This window comes from Priapulus caudatus, unplaced genomic scaffold, assembly GCF_000485595.1.
Source record: "Priapulus caudatus unplaced genomic scaffold, Priapulus_caudatus-5.0.1 Scaffold14, whole genome shotgun sequence".
Lineage (NCBI taxonomy): Eukaryota > Metazoa > Priapulida > Priapulimorpha > Priapulimorphida > Priapulidae > Priapulus > Priapulus caudatus.
The window spans coordinates 954,961-975,582 of record NW_014577075.1 but is presented as its reverse complement, the minus strand read 5'-3'; the positions used below and the strand labels follow the sequence as shown (position 1 = coordinate 975,582).

Genomic DNA, 20,622 nt, shown 5'->3' with positions numbered 1-20,622 from the left:
ACTATGAAGTTTGATAAAGACAACAAAGCAGTTGTTGAAACTAACACATTGGTAATTTTGGATTCATCTCAAAATGAAATTGTCTACTAGCGGATAGTAAATGTATAATAATGACAAAACATGTTTTCTTGTTTAGGTGAAGCTGTACAAGGATTCAGATCCTGACAACCCAGTTTATAGCACACAGTTGGTATCGACAAATTTCATCTATCTACCCACACTGCCTATAGACAATACAGTAAGTCATATCCTGGCTGTAGCTGCAGTGATATTGCAATATACGGCATGACAGAATGACTCACCACACCCTAACACAGTGGAATTCACTAATACCCCTGTGCAGACTTGTGGTGCGAGCTACCGTAGCCGATCGCAGTATTATTAAGCTTCCTTCTCCCCTTGTTAGCTACTGTCTTTCATGATGCTGCAGTTTTGTCAAAGGTTGAAACCACTAAGGTGTCGCATCATGATCTGATTTTGTGAGGCATGTATCTTTTCAGGTGTATACAGTGCGGCTCGTGAGTGACTTGGCAAAGAATATGAACGAGTATCAGCTACCTGAAGAGACCTTCACGGCCAGTGAAGCCCTTGCACACATTGCTTTACCATTCAATCCTAAGGTATGGAAAATAGTCATCATAAATGTGTGAAAATACAGTCACCATATCAGGAGGAAGCTCAAGTCTTGATGTTTGTAGTGCACCTGTGAAATTGAAATAATCTCTTGTTGTTTACTAATGACAGTGTATACATAGTGATTAATAAACGATTATATTGATTCTCTTACTTAAGTCGTTTCGTTGGTTCTCTATATCTGCTTACATGAAGGTTTTCAATTTGGTTATAGCCGAAGAAAGTGGAACAAGATGTGGCAGCACATGGAAACTACATGGCCTTGTTAGTGACAATAATGCTGTGTGTTGTTGGCTTTAATTACACAAAGGTATGCTGGTGATTATATATGCTGACAATACATCAATGATTATTGTCTAAAAACACACAAAAATATCTGTTCTCAATTCAGTTTTACCATTTGTTTTTATTTTCTATGATTTTGCATTTATTGTTGCAATACTCTTAATTGCAGCTGTTACCAGCATTTTCACAGCTTGGAACATCTGCCAGAGGTCTCATGAACCCAGCAGCTACCTCTAGTGAAGTCATTTTCCAGCCCACAGCAGAGCCCACGACAATGCAGCCACCGAGCAAGAGAAAAATCCGGAAAGCGTAACTATTATTTGGCAGCTTTCTTTTACTCTAGTAAGAAACCATAGTAGTGTGTGTGTGTACAATGAACGTTACAGTTATATGTGTGTGATAGCCCCAGCTGTTTGCTAGCTCCATATACCTACTCAATGTGTTTAATTGGAATGTATTCAGTGTAGAACTTGATGGCACCAATGATCAGTTGCATGCACATAGTGCATAACCAATAAAATATATCTACCTGGAGAAAATTTTATTCGGTGGTTCCTTTCCGAGTCTGGTATAATTGGTATTGTATGAGGACTTGTGGGGTTATACTGCTATCAGCAATTGTTGTTGAGGAAGGCTGTTGTTGAGGTGCTACACGCGCTGCTAAACGTCATATATACTTGTACGATCATGTACAGCAACCTTTACAGTGATGTGCTGATAGATTGATGCCAGCTGTCATATCTGAATAACTTTCTATTGCATTTTTCATGCATTGATATTGCTCACAGAATGTTCATAATTATGAAAAGAAGCATGTATTCCTATGCTGAACTGAGTGTAAGTATGGTTTTGCAGGTTAGGTGCAGTACCCGTATGTTAATTCTATAAGTGTTATTCCACTGTAAGTGTATGGTGAATTAAGATTAGGTTTAAGATGTCAATACGATTTGACAACTGTTACCTATGGTAATATTAATGCACATACAAAGATACACCTTGTTTTTCTCGTTGTAAAGTGATACTTCTAAAATAAAATGTAATCATTTGTTGTTTCTAAACATGTCTATGATGCTCTCTGTAGAATATTATGTTACATCACAATTTAGTTGATAGGCAGCAGGACAAGAAATTAACACAAAAAATCATGCGTGGTTCTGGTTGTGATGCAGTATTTTTCTGCGAAAATGCGTAGCTATAATATTATTAGTACCGATTCAGGGGGGATGCCACAAACCAACGTGTGCCGTCTGTCGATGTAGATTTACATGGATTGTATTGTAAAAGAAAAACTAGATGAACAACCCCTAGGTTTATATGTCCATTGACAACCAGGAATAGAAGTGAAAACATTACTGTGATTAGACTGAAAAACTCGTGCAGTTTTGCTATACACTGATGATTCTTGGGGGTGCTTGCCTTATGGTTCAAATAACACTTCGTAGTTTTTTCGTCAATTTATAGTGTAATTACGTGCTATATTGTCGTTTAAGACGGGCCACCCTATGTCTTATTTGGTGGCTAAATTCCAGCATGTATAGCCTGAATAATTACCAAGTAAAAAATGAAATCTTCATACTCAGCAGCATTTTATAATTGGTTGGGAAAATTACAGCAAGCAATAAATAACTGTCGTGTATATAGTTGGAGGCATGATAATGAACTCCCTGTTTAGCTTACAGCACATGAACATGATACTAGATTTTAGAACAGTTATATCTTCAGCCATTGATTATAATTTACGAATATCCATATACAATACTTACTATAACATTGTATGCTCCAGACGTACAACATAAACAAACTTACTATACACAAAAACGTCATCGCAAAATAAGCACATTTTAAATTACAGTGAAGGCTAAAGGGTTTGGTTCTTCATAAAAATATAATCCTGACGTTACAACCGAAAACAAACGCATGATAATAGCACGCAAACAGCTTGTCCACTCTTACCACGTGCAGTGGAACAAATTATCACAAAGCACTAATTAATATCATTCTGCATGAGAGATAATTACTTCACGAATTAATTATAATGAACTACTCTGAGGGTAGACGAGGAAGATCATCATCCTTTCTACCACTAAAACTAAAATCATCACTAAAAATGTACAAAAAATATATCTTTCGGTATTAGCATTATCATCGAACTCAGGACTAATGAATGTTAAGCCAGCATTTTCATTAATTTTAGATGCTGACAGATAATAAATAGATTTCGTTGCAAAATCATTAATATGGTGGGCAGCAGTACACCATGTGTATGGCGACGGCAAATACAAACTACTAAATAACAAAGTATTGTACACGCGAGAGAACACGACGTCAGCCCACAAATGCCCGAATTGTGTTGACACTGCCTATAATTGCTGAAAATACTTAGTTAAATACAGTGGTACTGCATGAATCGTGATTTAATGTTGCGCCACCGACATGGAATTATTAAACTGCATTTAACGACAATATACAGCAGATATATTATACTAAATAGGAATTAATTACATGCAGAATGTCAGCAAACTATTACATATTAATAAGGTAATATGACTTGCACTTATGGGGAATTTTTTTTACACATTTTCAGCTGAGAACTAATATATATATATATATATATATATATATATATATATATGTCCATATTTGCATTCCTACGTTTGGATAGGATTAACTCTCCAAAGGAGGGTCTGGTTACGATAGGTTGCCACATGTACTGTCTTCAGCTTACTCGGCCAGTTAATTCTGTTACACTGCCAGAATAACTACACTTATGTAGAATAGGGACGATAGAAGAATATAGAGTAGAATCAGAGAAGCACGCTTCAGTAAATATGGCAAATATATACAACAATGCAGTAAATTGACATGCACATTATTCCATTTGTTTGCATCAAATTAGGAGCAACACTAGCGAAAATATGCATAGGGCAGAAATCCTGACCATTTAATCCACGGGAAAGTCCTGCTGATATAACACTGAGATTTTAAGTGTGATGTCCTGCAATATTAAATGCGTGATGGATACATTACCACGGCAGCGAATATAACATTCATGGGCCAGTTAGAACACACCTACTTACTAACGAACATCCAGCACACCTGGCGCTGCTATATAAGTAGCTGCAGGCAGGGAGGCTGTATGTCTATCGTACTTCCGATACAGGCCAACTATCACACAGTCTCACCTTGTTTATAGTTGTGAAAATTTTGTGACATTTGGGAATACGTACCCGCGTCTATGTATCATCGAAAAACGATTAATAAAGAAGGCATCATTATAGATAACAACTGTCTTCCTATACTTGGCAAGTATGTTTGTGGTGTGCCCACAGCTGGCCATGGACGAACTGAAGAGAAATTGGAGTAGCTATAAGAGATTTCATCACAAATCAGTTAACACATATTATTCCAGGTTGATACGAGACTTGCATCCTATTTCTCATCAACTTTGTCTGTTATAAGAATCTGCTCAAGAAGTTCATAGACAGGTTCAAATGCTTTCCAGTAGCCAATTTTTGTAAGGTGTAGGTAGTCATACATGTCATGGTGATTGATAGTTCCATCAGACTGCACGAATCTAAAATCAAATGAAAAACAATGACGTGATGCACGTACGAGGAAATACAAGAAACGTATCATGTGCCTGCTAATTGTATAAACAAAAAGTATTACCTAGGCAACAGACCAATGCGTAGGAAAATGAGAACCGAACATAGGAAGATGGAATACAATTAGGAATATTAAAATATACATACATTTTAGTGACATAGTTATCTATGTAACACACTAACGGAGTATTACCTGGCAGCTTTGTCTATGTCAAACAGCTGAGCTTTTGGAAAATTAGGAACCACCCCATGAAGTAGAGAATTAATTTGAGCATTCTTTTCTCTAACTGGATTCGGCTTGTGTCCTCGTGGAGGAATGGTCTGCAACACACCAGAAATTATAGATTGAATTGAATAACTTGTGTACATGCAATATAAACATAAATAATTTACCATTTTACATTACCAATTTCGACAAAATTTGCCAATGTTAACAAAGATTGAATAGGATAAATTTGATCTTAGCATCGGGTAGTTGAGCACGGGGCTAATGTACTGATAACGCGACAATGACACGGACTTATTTAGAAGTGAGTACACAATTATTGTATTGCTTTGAACAGGACAAGATAATGATTGGCTGTTGGGTTCTTACGCTTGTGTATCCAAGGCTGACATACCAAGTATTAGAGGTTGACAAAGGGAGAAAGAAAGACTCCAAGACTGTGAGACCGCGAGATAGAGAGAGAGAGAGAGGAGCAGAGGGGAAGAGGAAGAGCAATAGGGAGAGAGGGAGAGAGAGACTCCAATGAATGGAAGCTCCGCTACGTCTACTGCTATCCCATAATGAAATTATGCATAATTTTCTGTGAATCAAGTTCCATCACATATCGTTTATACGCCTGATACATTACATTTTAAGGCGGTGACATATTCTGTGCAACATACATCATTGCCCTCCGCTATGTCTACTACTATCCCATAATGAAATTATGCATAATTGTCTGTGAATCAAGTTCTATCACATATCGTTTATACGCCTGATACATTACATTTTGAGGCGGTGACATATTCTGTGCAACATACATCATTGCACATGGCACTGTATTCTTTTTGGAGCAAGATGCAAGTGCCATTTATGCTGGTTTAAAGTAACTGATTATGCCAGCAAGATACTCTGCTTATGAACTGTATGACCACTGATGCTGCAGCTGCAGCACTAGCAGAACAAGGACTTTCATGTTTTCAAGAAAAGACTGGTGCGGCAAAGGCTATACAATGTATTGAATTCAAACGAACTCAACATATATACAATGAGAACCAACTTAAACATCGGTACCAACTTAACAATCTCTAGCACTCACTAGAATGATGATCGCAGCCTGGGGCTGTTTCTCTGAGATTAGCCTTAGAATGGCTTCCAAACCTGCGACCACTTGCTCAGGTGTGTGGCCATGATTGTTAGTACCACACAAGAGAATGATCACCTAACAAGAAAAAGAATTACAAGTTGATAAAAATAGGTTTCACGTACTACTACTAGCCAATATGGTTTACTTGTGCCATTTTGGGATGGAAATGAAAACCTGATCAACTAAGTTCAACACATGCAATACGTATGTGATCATTGATAAATTACAAAACAATTAAACCATTGTTTGGTTTGGCAACTGCATTGCATAATGATGAACGGAGCAGTCCCTTGTATATTGGAACAGTAAATGTGTTTTGAATTTACCTTTGGGGGTGTTGTGAAGTCTAACTCGCCATTCTCTAGCCTCCACAGAACATTTTGCGTTGTATCACCACCAATGCCAAAATTTAGGCAATGAAACTGTGAAATCTTTTTTTCCCATATCTGCAACATAAAGGTTAAATAACAGCACATTACAATCGATAACGTTTTTATATACCCTACACAGCAATGCGCAAAACTAGTAATTATCAGGTTAAATTTTATAGTTTTATAGTATGCAATTCACACATGATTATTGGCTACAACGTTAAATTTACAAACCTCGGATTGCTCCAAACTTTGAATGAGAGAATCGCCAATAAAGACGACTTCAGGCTCCTTGTCATTTGCCTCTCCTACATACCGCTGGTGCTAAAAAAACATCACCGAGCATGATCAAATACTCACAATCAAATGAAACCTGTTCTAACTACATGGGTATAGATATATATTGGTCGAGCATTTCTTGGTCAAAACCTTTAGGGGTAAATTTTTTTTCAGATTCCAGGATTTTTAGGGGTTAGGAAAAACTGTATACTGTATGATGTGGTACCTCAGTGGTGGGACCCAAACTAAGCACAAAATTTCTGCAATGATGCATTACTAGACATTAGTTGGCACTAGTGTCGTGTGCTGGAAACAATTTTACTGTAGACTAGCGTAGTGAAGCCTGTGACTGTGTGGTAACATCCAAGTTGCAGGGGTAGAATTTAGGTTTTGAAACCACTCGCAATGTTTTGCGAGTGGGTCAAATTTCTACTCGCAAAATCCGAAACACTCTCGCATTTTTAATATAATTATTTTTGTAGTGTATAATATGCTAACACTTTCATTAAAAATGTTATCTTTTTAGTTACTTTATAAATGTTATATAATGTTGAAATGACTTTATTAAACCAGGCTACAAAGCGTGAAGATAGAATAGCGGCTGTGGCAAGGTTCATGGTAGCGGCTGATCGCGCGAGGTTTATAATCCTTACTCAGTTTGTAGACAGTACGTGTTTATAATTTTGCAGAAATTAGTTTGTCTAATTCCATTATAACTTATGTTGACAACATGTTACTTTTAAAATGCCTGGATATGGGATGTTGGATTTTGATAGTCATCACAACAGATTATATGTCACTCGCACAAAAATGCAAGTGCTTATATTTTCTACTCGCAATTTCGGAAATCCACTCGCATTTTGCGAGTGTGCTAGCATTAATTTCGAACCCTGCAGTTGCCCTACTCCCATTTCGTCTACTATCAAAATGGGTAATATTCCCATTTTGCCTACTCCCATTTCGTCTACTCGCAGAATAGGTAATGTGGTGCACATGTAGGTGGGACACCATGAGACTAACTACTCAAAGGTGTGAGTGACTTAATACGATGACACTTGTTAAGAGGTAGGCCTATGATATCATGCCTTTCATGTGACGTGACTCTAGGACAATAACTAGTCGGTAACCAACTAGTTAAAGGTGTGAATGGCTTAACGGTAAACTGGCTTAACACAAAGCCAACAATACTGGGAGAAATTAGTGTCGATGCCACTATACAAGAAATATTGTGTGGATGCCACTCAAAAGTAATATTTGACATCATATATATTAGGGCTGTAACGATACACAAGCCTCTCGATTCGACCCGGTTCTCGATATTAGCCTCTCGATTCGATTCCCAAAATATTGAAATGTTATTTTATTTTTTATATTTTCATTATTTTGCAATAATAAATTATTAGAAATTGCCAATGAATACTAAATGGTGAATAGACTAGAGAGTCTAGAGAGTATATATACACTGCACAGCCGCTGAGTAACATTGCCATTGGTGAGTAACACCAGAGCACTGGTAACACGCCACAGTATATAGCGTAGTGCCGCCATCTATTGGAGGAAAAAAGTAGTATCGAAGTGGAATCGAAAATACGGGGAAAAATATCAAGGATCGGATCGAGGGATGAGAATCGCAATCCGATTCGATTTTGGTAGATCGTTACAGCCCTAATATATATGTCTATTTATTAAACAATTTGAGAGTAGACTATATTAGAATTTGGTACATTTTCATGCTACCGTATTTCCTATTTTTGTCAAGTTGACAAGTTGTCTTTTGGTTCCTGTAGCCTATGTATGCCAATCAAAACCATATTTTACATTTAAAAATGACTATATAGTGAACAAATTAATAGTAGACAAAATGGGAATGGGGTAGATTTTTAGTGTAGACAAATTTGGAGTAGGCGAAAAGGGTGTAGACCAACTGGGGATTTTGCTATAAACGAAATGGTAATTTCGCAGTAGGCGAAATGGGAGTAGGCCAACCGAGCTTAAACCGACTGTGTCACTCAGGGTGTCAAAAATTGTAAAACTAAGTATACGTAATTGGCTCTAATTTCGAACATGATACGCCATGGGAAATAGGTTATGAGTAGGAAAAGTGACATTGTCAACATTTTAACTAACAATAACATTACACTACAGGCACAACACCGCCACTCAGAAACTGAGAAAGTAACACCACAGGCACTTGGAGCGTTTCAATAAAATATAATGCTAAATAAATACGAAATCTATTTACTACCAGTCTTAATTTGTTTCTATACTCTCTTTCACCTATTATTGCCGACAATTTCCTGCAAATGCCGTCCAAATGCTCATCTGCAACAAACGCTGGCTGCCGCTGCACACTGACACAAATATATAGCAGGTAGGAAAGCGTGCTGCCAAAATTCGCTCGACGCTCGCTTGATATTATACGAATACAACACAAATATTCAACCAATCTACTCCATCTTTGTTTCTATTTGAAGAACACTAACACTTGTTACAAAAACATACTGTCTGTGTTTGTAACCGAGCTGTGTCACGCGAAATCACACAAAGCCTGACGAAATTCTCGCGTTCGCTCCCGTTGCGCAGTTTATGTAAATGGCTGTCGGAATCAGGAAACACCCACCGGCACTTATTGTGACCTCATTTTTGCGCCGCAACGCTGCAACGTTTTTGCAACGCTCCACTGGTGGCTTTGAGAGGCTCGTACGGGAGTTGGAAAGCCGCGTGGTAGTTTCCCAAAATGCAATTCGCCGCCTATAGCCTTGTACTTGCAGCAATTTACATAAACTGCGCAACGGGAGCGAACGCGAGAATTTCGTTAGGCTTTGTGTGATTTCGCGTGACACAGCTCGGTTACGAAGATAGTTACCAGGGTACCCAGCTAGGGTACGTTCTGGCAGTACCCTGGGGACATGGGTAAGACTAATCCCCGGGAACTCTGTGAGGGTGAGCCCAAAGTGTAGGGGTAGTCGGGTAGGGTAGGCCTAACTCTAACCCTAACCTAAACACTAACCATACCCTACCCGACCACCCCTACATGGTGGGCTCGCCCTCACAGAGTGCCCTGGGATTAGTCTTTTCCGGGGGGACATAGATGATAGACCCTAATGAGTATATGAGCGTGAGTGTGAGTAACACTGACAGTGACACTGTCAGACTCACTGTGACTAACTATTACTATTACTATTAGTATTATTATTCAATCAGGAATTTACAATATCAATCCATCGTCTATCTTCATGGATATCTTCTACTTCAGTTGCTGTGGCAGCTGGATTCATGGTAATTCTTCTTTAACACCAGTTAATCAAGGTGTGTAGAAATTATTCACTGCAAGAGACTGAGAAAAACCATAGATGGAAAAAAGAAACAGCAACTACACGCTTCGGAGTGTACTCTCACATTCGTTAACTTCATGACCAGCCGCCGACCGTACATAAACAACAGTTTTTACTGCTCGCACGCATCATAATATTTGTGGTCATCAATATTTACAGTGAAAGGCACACATATATTATACATAAGCAAATAGATTTGGTTCAACATACTTCTGTTGATTACAATGGCTTTGCGACAATTAGGATTAATCAATGCAGTGTTTTTACAATACAGATGATCCATCTGGAGTCTAAGACATGTCTTAGACATGTTGTTTTGACTTAGACATGACTATGACTTTGACTATGACTTTGACTATGTCTTAGACATGTTGTTTTAATCTAATTTAATGATCCTGAATATGTGAAAAATGTACCGTATGTCAACTTTAATTTTATGTATGTCAGGCTCAAATTTTAACATCTGAAAACATAAAAAACATTTAAAAAACACGGCCGTCATTTATAAACAGCATTATGACACGTACCAAGAGTACGTAATAGAGATTATATCTATTATATATACTCTTAATATAGTTATATCTTATTCAATTGATTGATTTGTTGGTTGTTTATTGAGAAATTGTTCGTACACAATTAACATGATAAGAAACCGTACTGCCCATGCCGACCCGTGATACCTATGTATGCCATATATCCACTGGCGTTTTCCGAAAACCATGAAAGGGCATAGGTGATAGTGCGATTGCATGTTGCGCGAAACGTGCGATAAATATCAAACGCGTATGCATACTTCAGGTTAAGTTAAGTTTAGTTTAACATAAGTATGCGATTTAAGTATGCATTAAGAAGCATATATAGGGCCTACTTTATACGCTCTTGATAATATAGATATGTTTATGGTAATAATAATAATAAATACCTTGCACATGAATGCTACAGTTATCTTGATCCTCTTGCATTCGATTTGGTTTCTTGTTCTAATGTTAGCAGGCGTGAAATTAACCCTGCACGAATTGTGGACAATAGCATCGTTATTGCGTGCATGGTTCCTCAAGGCATGCTTAACTTCTATTCTTCTTTTATAGTAGTGTTGCTTTGCTTAGCTCTGTTAGGTACTCTCCGCGCGCCATTGCAAGGTTATCGTGACAAACAGACAATTATTTACGCATTTCTTAACGATTATAGATACTGGCACTGAATACAATTAGGCCGCAGGCAGAGTAAGTTTATATAGCATCGCGGCAGGGATTTTCAATTTGATGTTTTAATCCATTGCTGAGCATAGTTGAGATTCCGCACTGGGGATTCATGCGGTTTTGTTCACTCCATAATCGATTATAAAGACCGGTTTCCTCTGCCCTGAGACGACGTTCTGAGAGAATTGCAGCAGCTATTAGTCTCACAAAAGGTACTAAATGGTACAGTGATCATAAACGCATGTTTATAGGCTACCACTGAGATATATGCCCTGAAGCTATCCTAGTATCATCCAACTACGCTTATATTATAAAACGTACCTACGCGTCAATGTGACTACAGGCACTGCTATTACGGATTCGTCATGGTCCGGGTGGCACGAAATGAGACAATCAAGACTACCCTACCACGCCCCATGAGTTCCTGGTATCACCATATACTTGCTCGCAGCGCGCCAGTATGCGCCGACGTTTCTAGATATCAGACCCGGCTCTTGCGCGCACCTGCGTCTAAGAATCCATAAAGCCGGTTCGATAGGTAAGGTTTGATATGAGTATTCCAATTGCTAAACTGTTGCACTATATGTGTCGATTGTTTGTTAGATAACGTACCACTTGTGTTCGTCGAATAGCATCTATCTATCTATCTATCTATCTATCTATCTATCTATCTATCTATCTATCTATCTATCTATCTATCTATCTATCTATCTATCTATCTATCTCTTTCTCTCTCTCTCTCTCTGTCTCTGCCTCTCTCTTCTCTCTCTCTTCTCTTCTCTCCTCTCTATAATATATATATATATATATTATATATATATATATATATATATATATAATTATCATTATATATTACTATATTACTTATATATTATATAACTATATAGGTATAATTATGTTCATGATAATATGCAGGATGCATGCATCGAGCACCGTTACGCTACAAACATCCCTGCAGTCAACCTTCCCTACAAAACATCCCTTCCCAAACATCCCTGCAGTCATTGTTACATTCATTATTTGTCATATAATGTGTTGGCTGCGGGTATCAATATAAAAGGAAAGCATGCACGCGCGCAATATTGCGCGCGTATATAATACATACATACGCACGCGCACACGCACGCACATACAATTTATAAAACGTGCAAAGAGGGATTAATGTCGCTGATCTGTATATTGTAAGACTTACTTTAATTCCGTACTGACGATAGTTACAGGCTACAGCTGGATTGGACGCATTCTGATTTGGCTTGTACGCATTTACCGCTGAACTCCGCATAGCCTTGCGATCACCTCACACGCACGATGCAGCTGTACGTTTACTTGTCGCTGGCGGCCATGTCCCTGATGATCGTTTGCGTTCAAGGCGCCCCGAACGCACGCATGACGGGATCCGGCTCTGGGCGAGCACAAAATAATGGTACGAACAAGATCCGTTTCCGTGGAATACACGTACATAGAAAGTTATCATTATCAACACCCGCGCTGTTTCTCTCATCTGTTCTGCGCCCGAAAGTACAGATCTAACTAGGAATAGACGTTTGCCAAAGTTAGCTGTATCATCTTATGCCACGTTTCTTGCGCTTGCTAACCATGGACTTCTATACCTGCATGTTTAGTGAAATATTAAAATCATTATATTTAAAGAATTAATTAAGTTGTTACTCGATGTATTAAGAGCACGCCTAATTACTACTACCCGAACATTCTACATAAATAAGTAAATAAACATAATTTAATATAATCCGAACTAACATCATGATTATATTATTCACTATCTCTTTTCTCTACATAAACACCGAGTATTAATAAACCACATACCTCACTAACATTTCTGCGAGCTAGCATGAAGTAGAAGGATCCCACTGGTCGTCAACATTAACCGACAACCGACACAAACACGTTAAAAACGAAAGCAATCTCTCACTGATACGGAATGCACATTCGTGATTCTTATTTGCCAGTTAGCGATGGTGAGCAGGGTCTATTTTCCGCAGCGTGAAAATTTATCATTATCAAGGCAGTGAGTGGGGGATTAACATAACTTTTAATTTGCATCCGTTGAATTAACCACTATAATGATCAGGAAAGATCACACAACCGAGATCTCCGATAGATAGCAGTAATCATGTGATGGTCCGCTGTAGGTGGTGGCCGACGCAACATGGCGATAGACTTTGATGACGTGGATGCGAACGCACCACGGCGACGAAATCCGTTGGAAAACAGAGGCGAAAGGGACGACAATGGTCGTCTGAAGAAGAACGTGGTACGTGTCAACCAGCTGCGTCTTGCGTATCCACAGGCGCAGTTTTACACTAGTCGAGAGACGAGTGATTATCGGTAGACGCGCGATTCCGCATGTGGAGGCGGCATGATCCGCCTCAATATATCTATAGCCGCGACTACGCCCACCAACATCGAAACAATTAACGACCTTAATTAAATTACGACCGCCCGATAATGAACATTGTTATTGTCGCATGTGAGCACCCGTGTAATATGTACGTATGTATAAGCACTTGCGACTGCGTTTGGGCCCGAGCGCGCTAGCGCGCAATATCGGGTCAAGTTAACAGGTATACTGTATATGTCACTAGAATATATGTGTCACTAGACTATATGTGTTCATGCGACAGCGTAGAGGCAGTGTATCGAAGAGAACACGGTGGCCTATATATATATAATAATAATATAGCATATTCCTAATCTTGTTGCAATCGTTACAGAACCCGAATAGGGGTGGCTTCGGTACTGCAAAGTTTGGCAGGATGAAAACTAAGTGGCTCCAACTTGCCAACATGGCGCAGACGTTTCACGCAAGGACGTAAGTGTGGTTAACGAACTCATTACTTCTCTTTCACCCCCCTCTCTCTCCCTCTCGCTTTCTCGCTTTCTCTCTCTCTCTCTCTCTCTCTCTCTCTCTCTCTCTCTCTCTCTCTCTCTCTCTCTCTCTCTCTCTCTTCTCTCTCTCTCTCTCTCTCTCTTTCTCTCGCTCTCGCTCTCTCCCTCACTCTCTCCTTCTCTCCGTCCTAAATCTATATTCTCACCTTCAACCCTTCCCTGTTTATTCATTTCTCTCAATCGCCCGCCCGAATACGAACCCCGCAAGTTAGCTGTACGGCAGTGTTCGCGCCTGCCGGCGTTAAAGGAGATAGTAGGTATAGTATACTGCTTAAAACTCACGCGCGCAGCCGCGCTCATAATACGTTTAAGATTGTCCTACGAGGTTCACCGTGGAGTGAGAGCCAGTCGCAGCGTATACAAAAGCTGTGCCGTGAAAAAGAGCGTGAAATACGCCAAACACCCGCGCGCCTGTAAATACATAAATACATACAGGCATGGAGAAGGCACACACGCATATGCACGCATGCACTAACGCACACGTGCGCTCACACGTACGCGCGCGCGCGAACGCACGCAGGCAGACACGCGCGCTTGCACGCACGCATGTATATACATATATATGATCAGGAGCGTATAATTACAAATGCGCTATAATATTTTGTCATTATACGCTCCTGATATGATGTATATAGTACCTTTCAGAAAACCCCCACGGCCGATGACTGGGATGGGCTATTCGGGGACGTGGCAGCCACTGAGGAATTGATCGACAGGTTTACGAAATCTTTCGAGAAAGTACGGCGCAAGAAGCTTAACGCACGAGGGACGGGCAATAGCAGGACGGTAACCGGCGCAAGTGACGCTGTGACCAATGTTGCGAGCGGTGGCTCCAGACAGCAGGGTAGCCGCTCGCAGAGGCGGCGGAACAGCCGGTCGACTGTAGTATCAGAAGCGACCATACGCTGGCCGCTTAACAAACCGATACAGTTCGTCATAGCCGACCACAGTGAGCACACTTTCATAAATTTGTGAGAAAATTAACCCATAGACGTCATTTGTCACAAACGTAATTTTTTTGGTCATTATTGACCCCTGGTTCAATTAAACACTACAGCGTCGTGGTATTCAGAACGCCACGTTGCTTGGAAGAGAAAGCCAATGCTTATCAACTGACGCAATGCAGACTGTCGCGTGCAAAGCGACATGGCCGCGGCAACTTTTACTGAAGCAATACTGAATGACGCAACCCTAATTTGCAGGCGCGGAATCCGAGGCCGTTATTCGGGCTGCTATCGACCACTACGAGGAAAATACATGTATTCGGTTTGACGAGAGAACTGCAGATACCGTCAGTGACGACTATTATCTGAAGTTCATCAAGGGTAGTGCGTGAGTATCCGGCTTATAACGTATAATGAATAGACGCTACACGTGTACGTGTGCACGGGGGCGTTCGTGCGTATACGCGTCTGCGTGCGTGTTTGCGACAGTGTTCATTTGCGGTGCAAGCGCATGCGCTCGTGCTCGCATATGAACACCGCAAGCACGGTTTGTTAATTCGGTTGGCATTGGTTTGTTCCAGGTGCTACTCGTTCGTAGGCAAGGTTTTACAAGGTGGCCAGATAATATCCATTGGAGAGGATTGTGACGAGGTGAGTCTGAGAATAACCGATGTGATAAAATTCGGGCCCCACGTCAAGTACGTGACGGTGCTTACACTAACAAGCACTGCAGCAGTTTTGCAAGTCACATGGCTTGGCCAGGGAATCAACAATTAACTATATCCTCTAATAACATCCGGCACGCTGCAGATCTCAACGCATTTGAGAGCCGTCTGGGGGCGTGGGCGGATCCATTCTGTAGGTGTGCGATATTCCACGCCCACCCCACTCCAATAGGTTAAATGGTCCAGGGGTGTTGCCTAATTCCACATGCATTATATTGTCAGCTCAGCTGCTACTGCATCCTTTCTCACATTCGTGTGATGTTTGTTACCTTTGACAATGATATGACTGATCTTTATATTTTCCTTTTCCTTTTTTGTTGCTTTATTTGTTCTGTTATGCATACATTGGACAATTTTAGTTTTATTGACTATATCGCTATGCTATATGTAGTGTAGGCATATTATTTATTTTAACAACTAAAACAAACCCATCATTTTCTTAAGCAATATAACGACTTCTGCAGCCTGATAACTTTCCCCACTCATTTGTAATAGCAGAGATACGTCATAGTCATCGATAGGATATAAAAAATGGTTGCTCCGTATATAGAGGGTATAGGAACGTTATTTTTGGGGCCACGGGATTGGATTGTTGGGAAACTAGTAAATACAAGATAAATGTTTACAATATGTTTGTTTAACTTACTGGGCATTGAGATTTTATTTAACTAGATACTGAAAATGGTCCTCTCCATTCCTATCTCTTTCATTCTCACTCCCTGTAACTTTCTTCATTCGTAGCTAGGTATAGTTGTCCATGAGATTGGTCATGCACTAGGACAGGAGCACGAGCAGAATAAACCTAATAGAGATGCCTACATCAACGTCGACTACAACAACGTATTGCCCAACAAAGTTCCTAACTTCATCAAGACAGATGAGGAGGATGTCTTGGACTTGAACCTACCCTACGACTACAGAAGCATTATGCACTACGGCCAATACGTAATATATTCATGTCTATCTATCATTTTCTACTTACACTCCTGTCTTATATTATAACTTTCAGTGGTAACCCAAGCTTTCTTCATACTATAGCGGCGCATTACACAACAAACTATGCCACTGTTGAATTGTTTGGTAGATTTTTACCAGTAACAACTTGCCGACGATGAGGACCTTAATCGACCAGCCAAAGGAGAAACAAAGAATTGGACAGGAGGAAGGACTGTCATACATAGACATCAGAACCATCAACAATGTTTACTGTGCAGGTGGGCGAGATATAGCAGTGAATGGTCGCTTACACGCACTCCCACAGAAACTCACATTTTAAGAAAATATAAATCATCATTTTGCTGTCATCCATCATGAGCCAGCCACGTTTGATTAATTTATTTTAATAATTGCAACCAGAGCGACTGATGTGAAAACAATACGTGAAAATGGAATTATATTGAACGATGATGCTGCGCCACTATTATAACAAGAGTTTCATCCAACGCAGGTGCCTGCACTGGGAATAACCTTTGTATGCGAGGATTTCCGCACCCGAACGACTGCACACGCTGCATCTGCACTCCCGATTTCACTGGGCAGCACTGCGAGAGCCTGCTGCCACCTACTGGCAGTAAGTTGAGTTTCCTTGTCAATACTGCAGCCATGGTCATTAGTATCATCAAATCATTACTTACATATGCTACACAAATGGAGCAAGGTCCAAGCACGCACGTAAAAGCTACGTAGCTACATGGGATAGTAGGGATAGTGAAGTCACAAAATCTGTGTGTGAAGAGAAAGGGGTGTGAAAATACAGCAAATAAATATCAAAAAACAGTAATTCTATGATCATTGAGAAACATTTTGATCCCTGAAAAAGTCTGCTCCTTGATCCTCTTAGCAGACGTGCTTCACTATCTGCTTAGCAGGTGGGGTGGGGCATAGCTCTGAGTGCAGTGTTTATAGTAACTAGATGAGAGGGAGGGTTCCGGGCCCCATTACTTTATAGTCACTGCATGGCTAGAGGAATTGTATCATTCATATAATTCAGTGAGCAGATGTGAGATTGATGATTGGCTTCTACCACAGCACATGTGAGGCATTAACGATATTTATCGGTCTGTTGCAGCAACTGTTCATGGCAATACCATGCAACTAGAGTGTGCCAGTATTGGCTCCATGAATATCAGCTTAGAGCCAGAAAGCCAGAAGGCCAAAACTTCTCTACTGTTGTCGGTAAGAGCTCAACCTTGTACTCTCTGATATTACCAAGGCCATTACGATATAAATTCTTACAGTATTTCTAGATGAGTGGCTTACAAGTAGTATTTAAAAAGCTTTCGTAAGAATGTAGTAATGGTACCTAGCATACCACCCCGAGAGGCATGATATTATTGATATAGACCGAGTCAATTGAATATTTCTCCTCTCAGGTGCCCTCTACAGATTGCTCAGACATCATTTGACAGACATTTGAAATGGCTGCAAAAATGCAATGGCATGTTTACAACTTTACAGCACTCTCCCCCCACACTAACCACCCACTATCTAGCCTTTAATAAAAACTTGGTTTCTTTACATCAACATACCATTGATAATGAGGCATAGCTAAGGTTCCAAGATTCTATGCAGCATACACAGTGAGAGGGCAACATAATGTGGTATGTCAATGTTGTAATCATGCTTGAGATTATTTGTGCTGTACTCGTAGTCACCTCCTGGGAGTCATGTATCGGTGAAGCTAACTGACATGGACACCATTCATTACGTGAACAAGACAACAAGAGAACCTATCATTGAGCGTGGATGCTTGGACAGCTGTGAGATCAAGACAAATCCAGAGATCATAGGATATAGGTAGGCCTATCAGCTTAGCTGCTTTTTATCTAGCACAGCAGCCCATCTATGCATGTCCCTTTTGTAAAATATTAGCTTAAACTCCTTGGTAGGTGGTCCTCTCTTGTGCACTTGGTTGTTTTGGTAAATGGTGATCTCCTTAGCAGATAATTATCTTCTGGGCATGGCTCATCTCCTGGGTGTGGGTCATTTCCTGGGCATGGGTCATCTCCTTAGTATAAGTAGTGTCCTGGGCATGGTTCATCTCCTTAGTATAAGTAGTGTCCTGGGCATGGGTCATCTCCTTAGTATAAGTAGTGTCCTGGGCATGGGTCATCTCCTTAGTATAAGTAGTGTCCTGGGCATGGGTCATCTCCTTAGTATAAGTAGTGGCCCTGCGGCAGGTCATCCTCCTAGACATAGTTGTGTCCTGGGCAATGCGGTCATCTCTCTTATACTATATGTCCTGGCATTAGGTCATCTCTTAGTATGATAGTGTCCTGCATGTCATTCTCCTTAGACAAGTATGTCCTGGGCATTGGGTCACTCTTTAATTATAATTAGTGTCCTGGGCATGGTCAATCCTCCTGATGAAGTCAGTGCCTGGCATCGGGTCATCCCTATACAAGTTGTGTCCTGGCATGGTCAGCTCCTTATATTAGATGTCCTGGCCATGTCATCTCCTTAGTATACATGTCCGGCATGGTCATCTCCTTAGACAATATCGTCCTGCATGGGTCTCTCTTTAGTATAATAGTTGCGCTGGGGCATGGGTCTCTCCTTAGTATGAGTAGTCCTGGCATTGTCATCTCCTATATGTATCCGTGTCCGGACAGGTCATCTCCTTTACCGTACAAGTATGTCCTGGGCATGCGGTCATCCTTAGTATAAGTAGTGCGTCCTGGCATGGTCACCGTAGTATAGTAGTGTCCTGGGCATGGGTCATCTCGTAGTATACTCATTGTTCCGGGCATCGGTACATCTCTTAGTATAATAGTTGTCCTGGCCATTGCACTCCTATACAACTTGTGTCTGGCATGGGTCATGCTCCTAGTATACTGTAGTATGTCCTGGGCATGGGTCACTCATCCTTAGTAGATAGTGTCCTGCATGGTCACATCTATGATAAGTGTTCCTGGCATGTCATCTCCATAGACAAGTTGTGTCTGGCATGGTACATCCCTATATAATAGTGTCCTGCATGGGTCATCCGTTATTTACATAGTCCTGCAGGTCAATCTCTTATATAAGTAGGTCCTGGCAATGGGTCATCTCGTTAGTATAATGTGTCATGGGCATGGTCATCCTCGTTATATAAAGTATGGTCCTGGCATGGTCTCTCCAATTAGTATAAGTAGTGTCCTGAGCATTGGTCATCTCGTAGATAAGTAGTGTCCTGGGGGGCATGGGTCACCTCTTGGGCATGGGTCATCTCCTGGGTATGGATCATATCCTTAGTACAGTAGTGTCCTGGGCATGGTCATCATCCTAGATAAGCTATTCGCCTGGCATGCATCTGCCTTATATGAATATCTGCCAGGTCATCTCCTTAAGACAAGTAAGTGGCCGGGCATTGATCACTCTTTAGTCAATATATGGTCCTGGCATTGGTCATCATCCTAGTAGAGTTAGTCCCTCCATGTCATTCTCCTTATTACAAGAGGTCCCTGCATGTCCCATCTCTCTTAGTATACATCACTGTCCTGGGCATGGGTCATCTCGTTAGTATAATTGCTGGGCAGGGGTCATCTCCTATATACATAATCCTGGCATGGGTCATCTCCTTAGTATGAGAGTGTCATGGGGCATGGTCATCTCTTAGTATAGTAAGTGTCCCGGCATGTCATCTCCTTAGTATATTCGTATTCCGCGGCATGGCATCTCCCCTTAGTATAATTAGTGTCCTGGCATGTGTCATCTCCTATATAGTAGTGTCCTGGGAGGTCCATCTCCTATATAAGTGTTCCTAGCATGGTCAGCTCTAATACAAAAGTGCCGGGCATGTCATCTCCTTAGTAAATAGAGTAGTGCCTGGCCATGGGCATCTCCTAGACAATAGTGCCTGGCTGGGGTCATCTCCTTATACAAGTCATGTCCTGGCCATGTCCATCTCCTTAGTATAGGTTGTGTCTGGTCATAGGTCATCTCGTTATAAAGTATGGTCCTGCATGGTCTCTCCTTAGTAAAAGTAGTGTCCTGGGATGTCATCTCC

At 40.7% G+C, this 20,622-nt stretch overlaps 3 protein-coding genes across 5 annotated transcripts in view; 2 read left to right on the top strand and 1 right to left on the bottom strand.

Moving 5' to 3' along the window:
• The window catches only part of LOC106809241 (nodal modulator 3-like), a 30,165-nt gene extending 28,189 nt beyond the window's left edge, over nt 1-1,976 (top strand). For both annotated transcript variants that reach the window (XM_014812256.1, XM_014812249.1), the window contains exons 23-26: nt 137-238; nt 501-620; nt 848-943; nt 1,088-1,976. In XM_014812256.1, coding sequence (XP_014667742.1) covers nt 137-238; nt 501-620; nt 848-943; nt 1,088-1,231 — 462 coding nt within the window. In that variant the 3' untranslated portion in view covers nt 1,232-1,976. The remainder of the gene's footprint in view (nt 1-136; nt 239-500; nt 621-847; nt 944-1,087) is intronic.
• A 509-nt stretch (nt 1,977-2,485) lies between these two features.
• Nucleotides 2,486-9,919, bottom strand: LOC106809256 (platelet-activating factor acetylhydrolase IB subunit gamma-like). Its single transcript, XM_014812268.1, has 6 exons — nt 9,738-9,919; nt 6,481-6,570; nt 6,202-6,321; nt 5,828-5,950; nt 4,717-4,844; nt 2,486-4,492 (listed from the first exon to the last, which is right to left on the bottom strand). The coding sequence occupies exons 1-6, from the start codon at nt 9,801-9,803 to the stop codon at nt 4,348-4,350; spliced, it is 672 nt and encodes a 223-aa protein (XP_014667754.1). The 5' UTR covers nt 9,804-9,919; the 3' UTR covers nt 2,486-4,347.
• Nucleotides 9,920-11,502: 1,583 nt separating this feature from the next.
• Nucleotides 11,503-20,622, top strand: part of LOC106809366 (blastula protease 10-like) — a 13,053-nt gene continuing 3,933 nt past the window's right edge. Inside the window, exons 1-12 of one of the 2 annotated variants that reach the window (XM_014812441.1) lie at nt 11,503-11,597; nt 12,280-12,482; nt 13,210-13,331; nt 13,792-13,889; nt 14,602-14,915; nt 15,169-15,298; nt 15,492-15,561; nt 16,377-16,580; nt 16,720-16,849; nt 17,083-17,205; nt 17,704-17,810; nt 18,286-18,431. In XM_014812441.1, the coding sequence (XP_014667927.1) occupies nt 12,368-12,482; nt 13,210-13,331; nt 13,792-13,889; nt 14,602-14,915; nt 15,169-15,298; nt 15,492-15,561; nt 16,377-16,580; nt 16,720-16,849; nt 17,083-17,205; nt 17,704-17,810; nt 18,286-18,431 (1,559 nt within the window). In that variant the 5' untranslated portion in view covers nt 11,503-11,597; nt 12,280-12,367. Of the gene's footprint in view, nt 11,598-12,273; nt 12,483-13,209; nt 13,332-13,791; nt 13,890-14,601; nt 14,916-15,168; nt 15,299-15,491; nt 15,562-16,376; nt 16,581-16,719; nt 16,850-17,082; nt 17,206-17,703; nt 17,811-18,285; nt 18,432-20,622 lie in introns of both variants that reach the window. The other variant, XM_014812434.1, reaches the window with a different exon arrangement.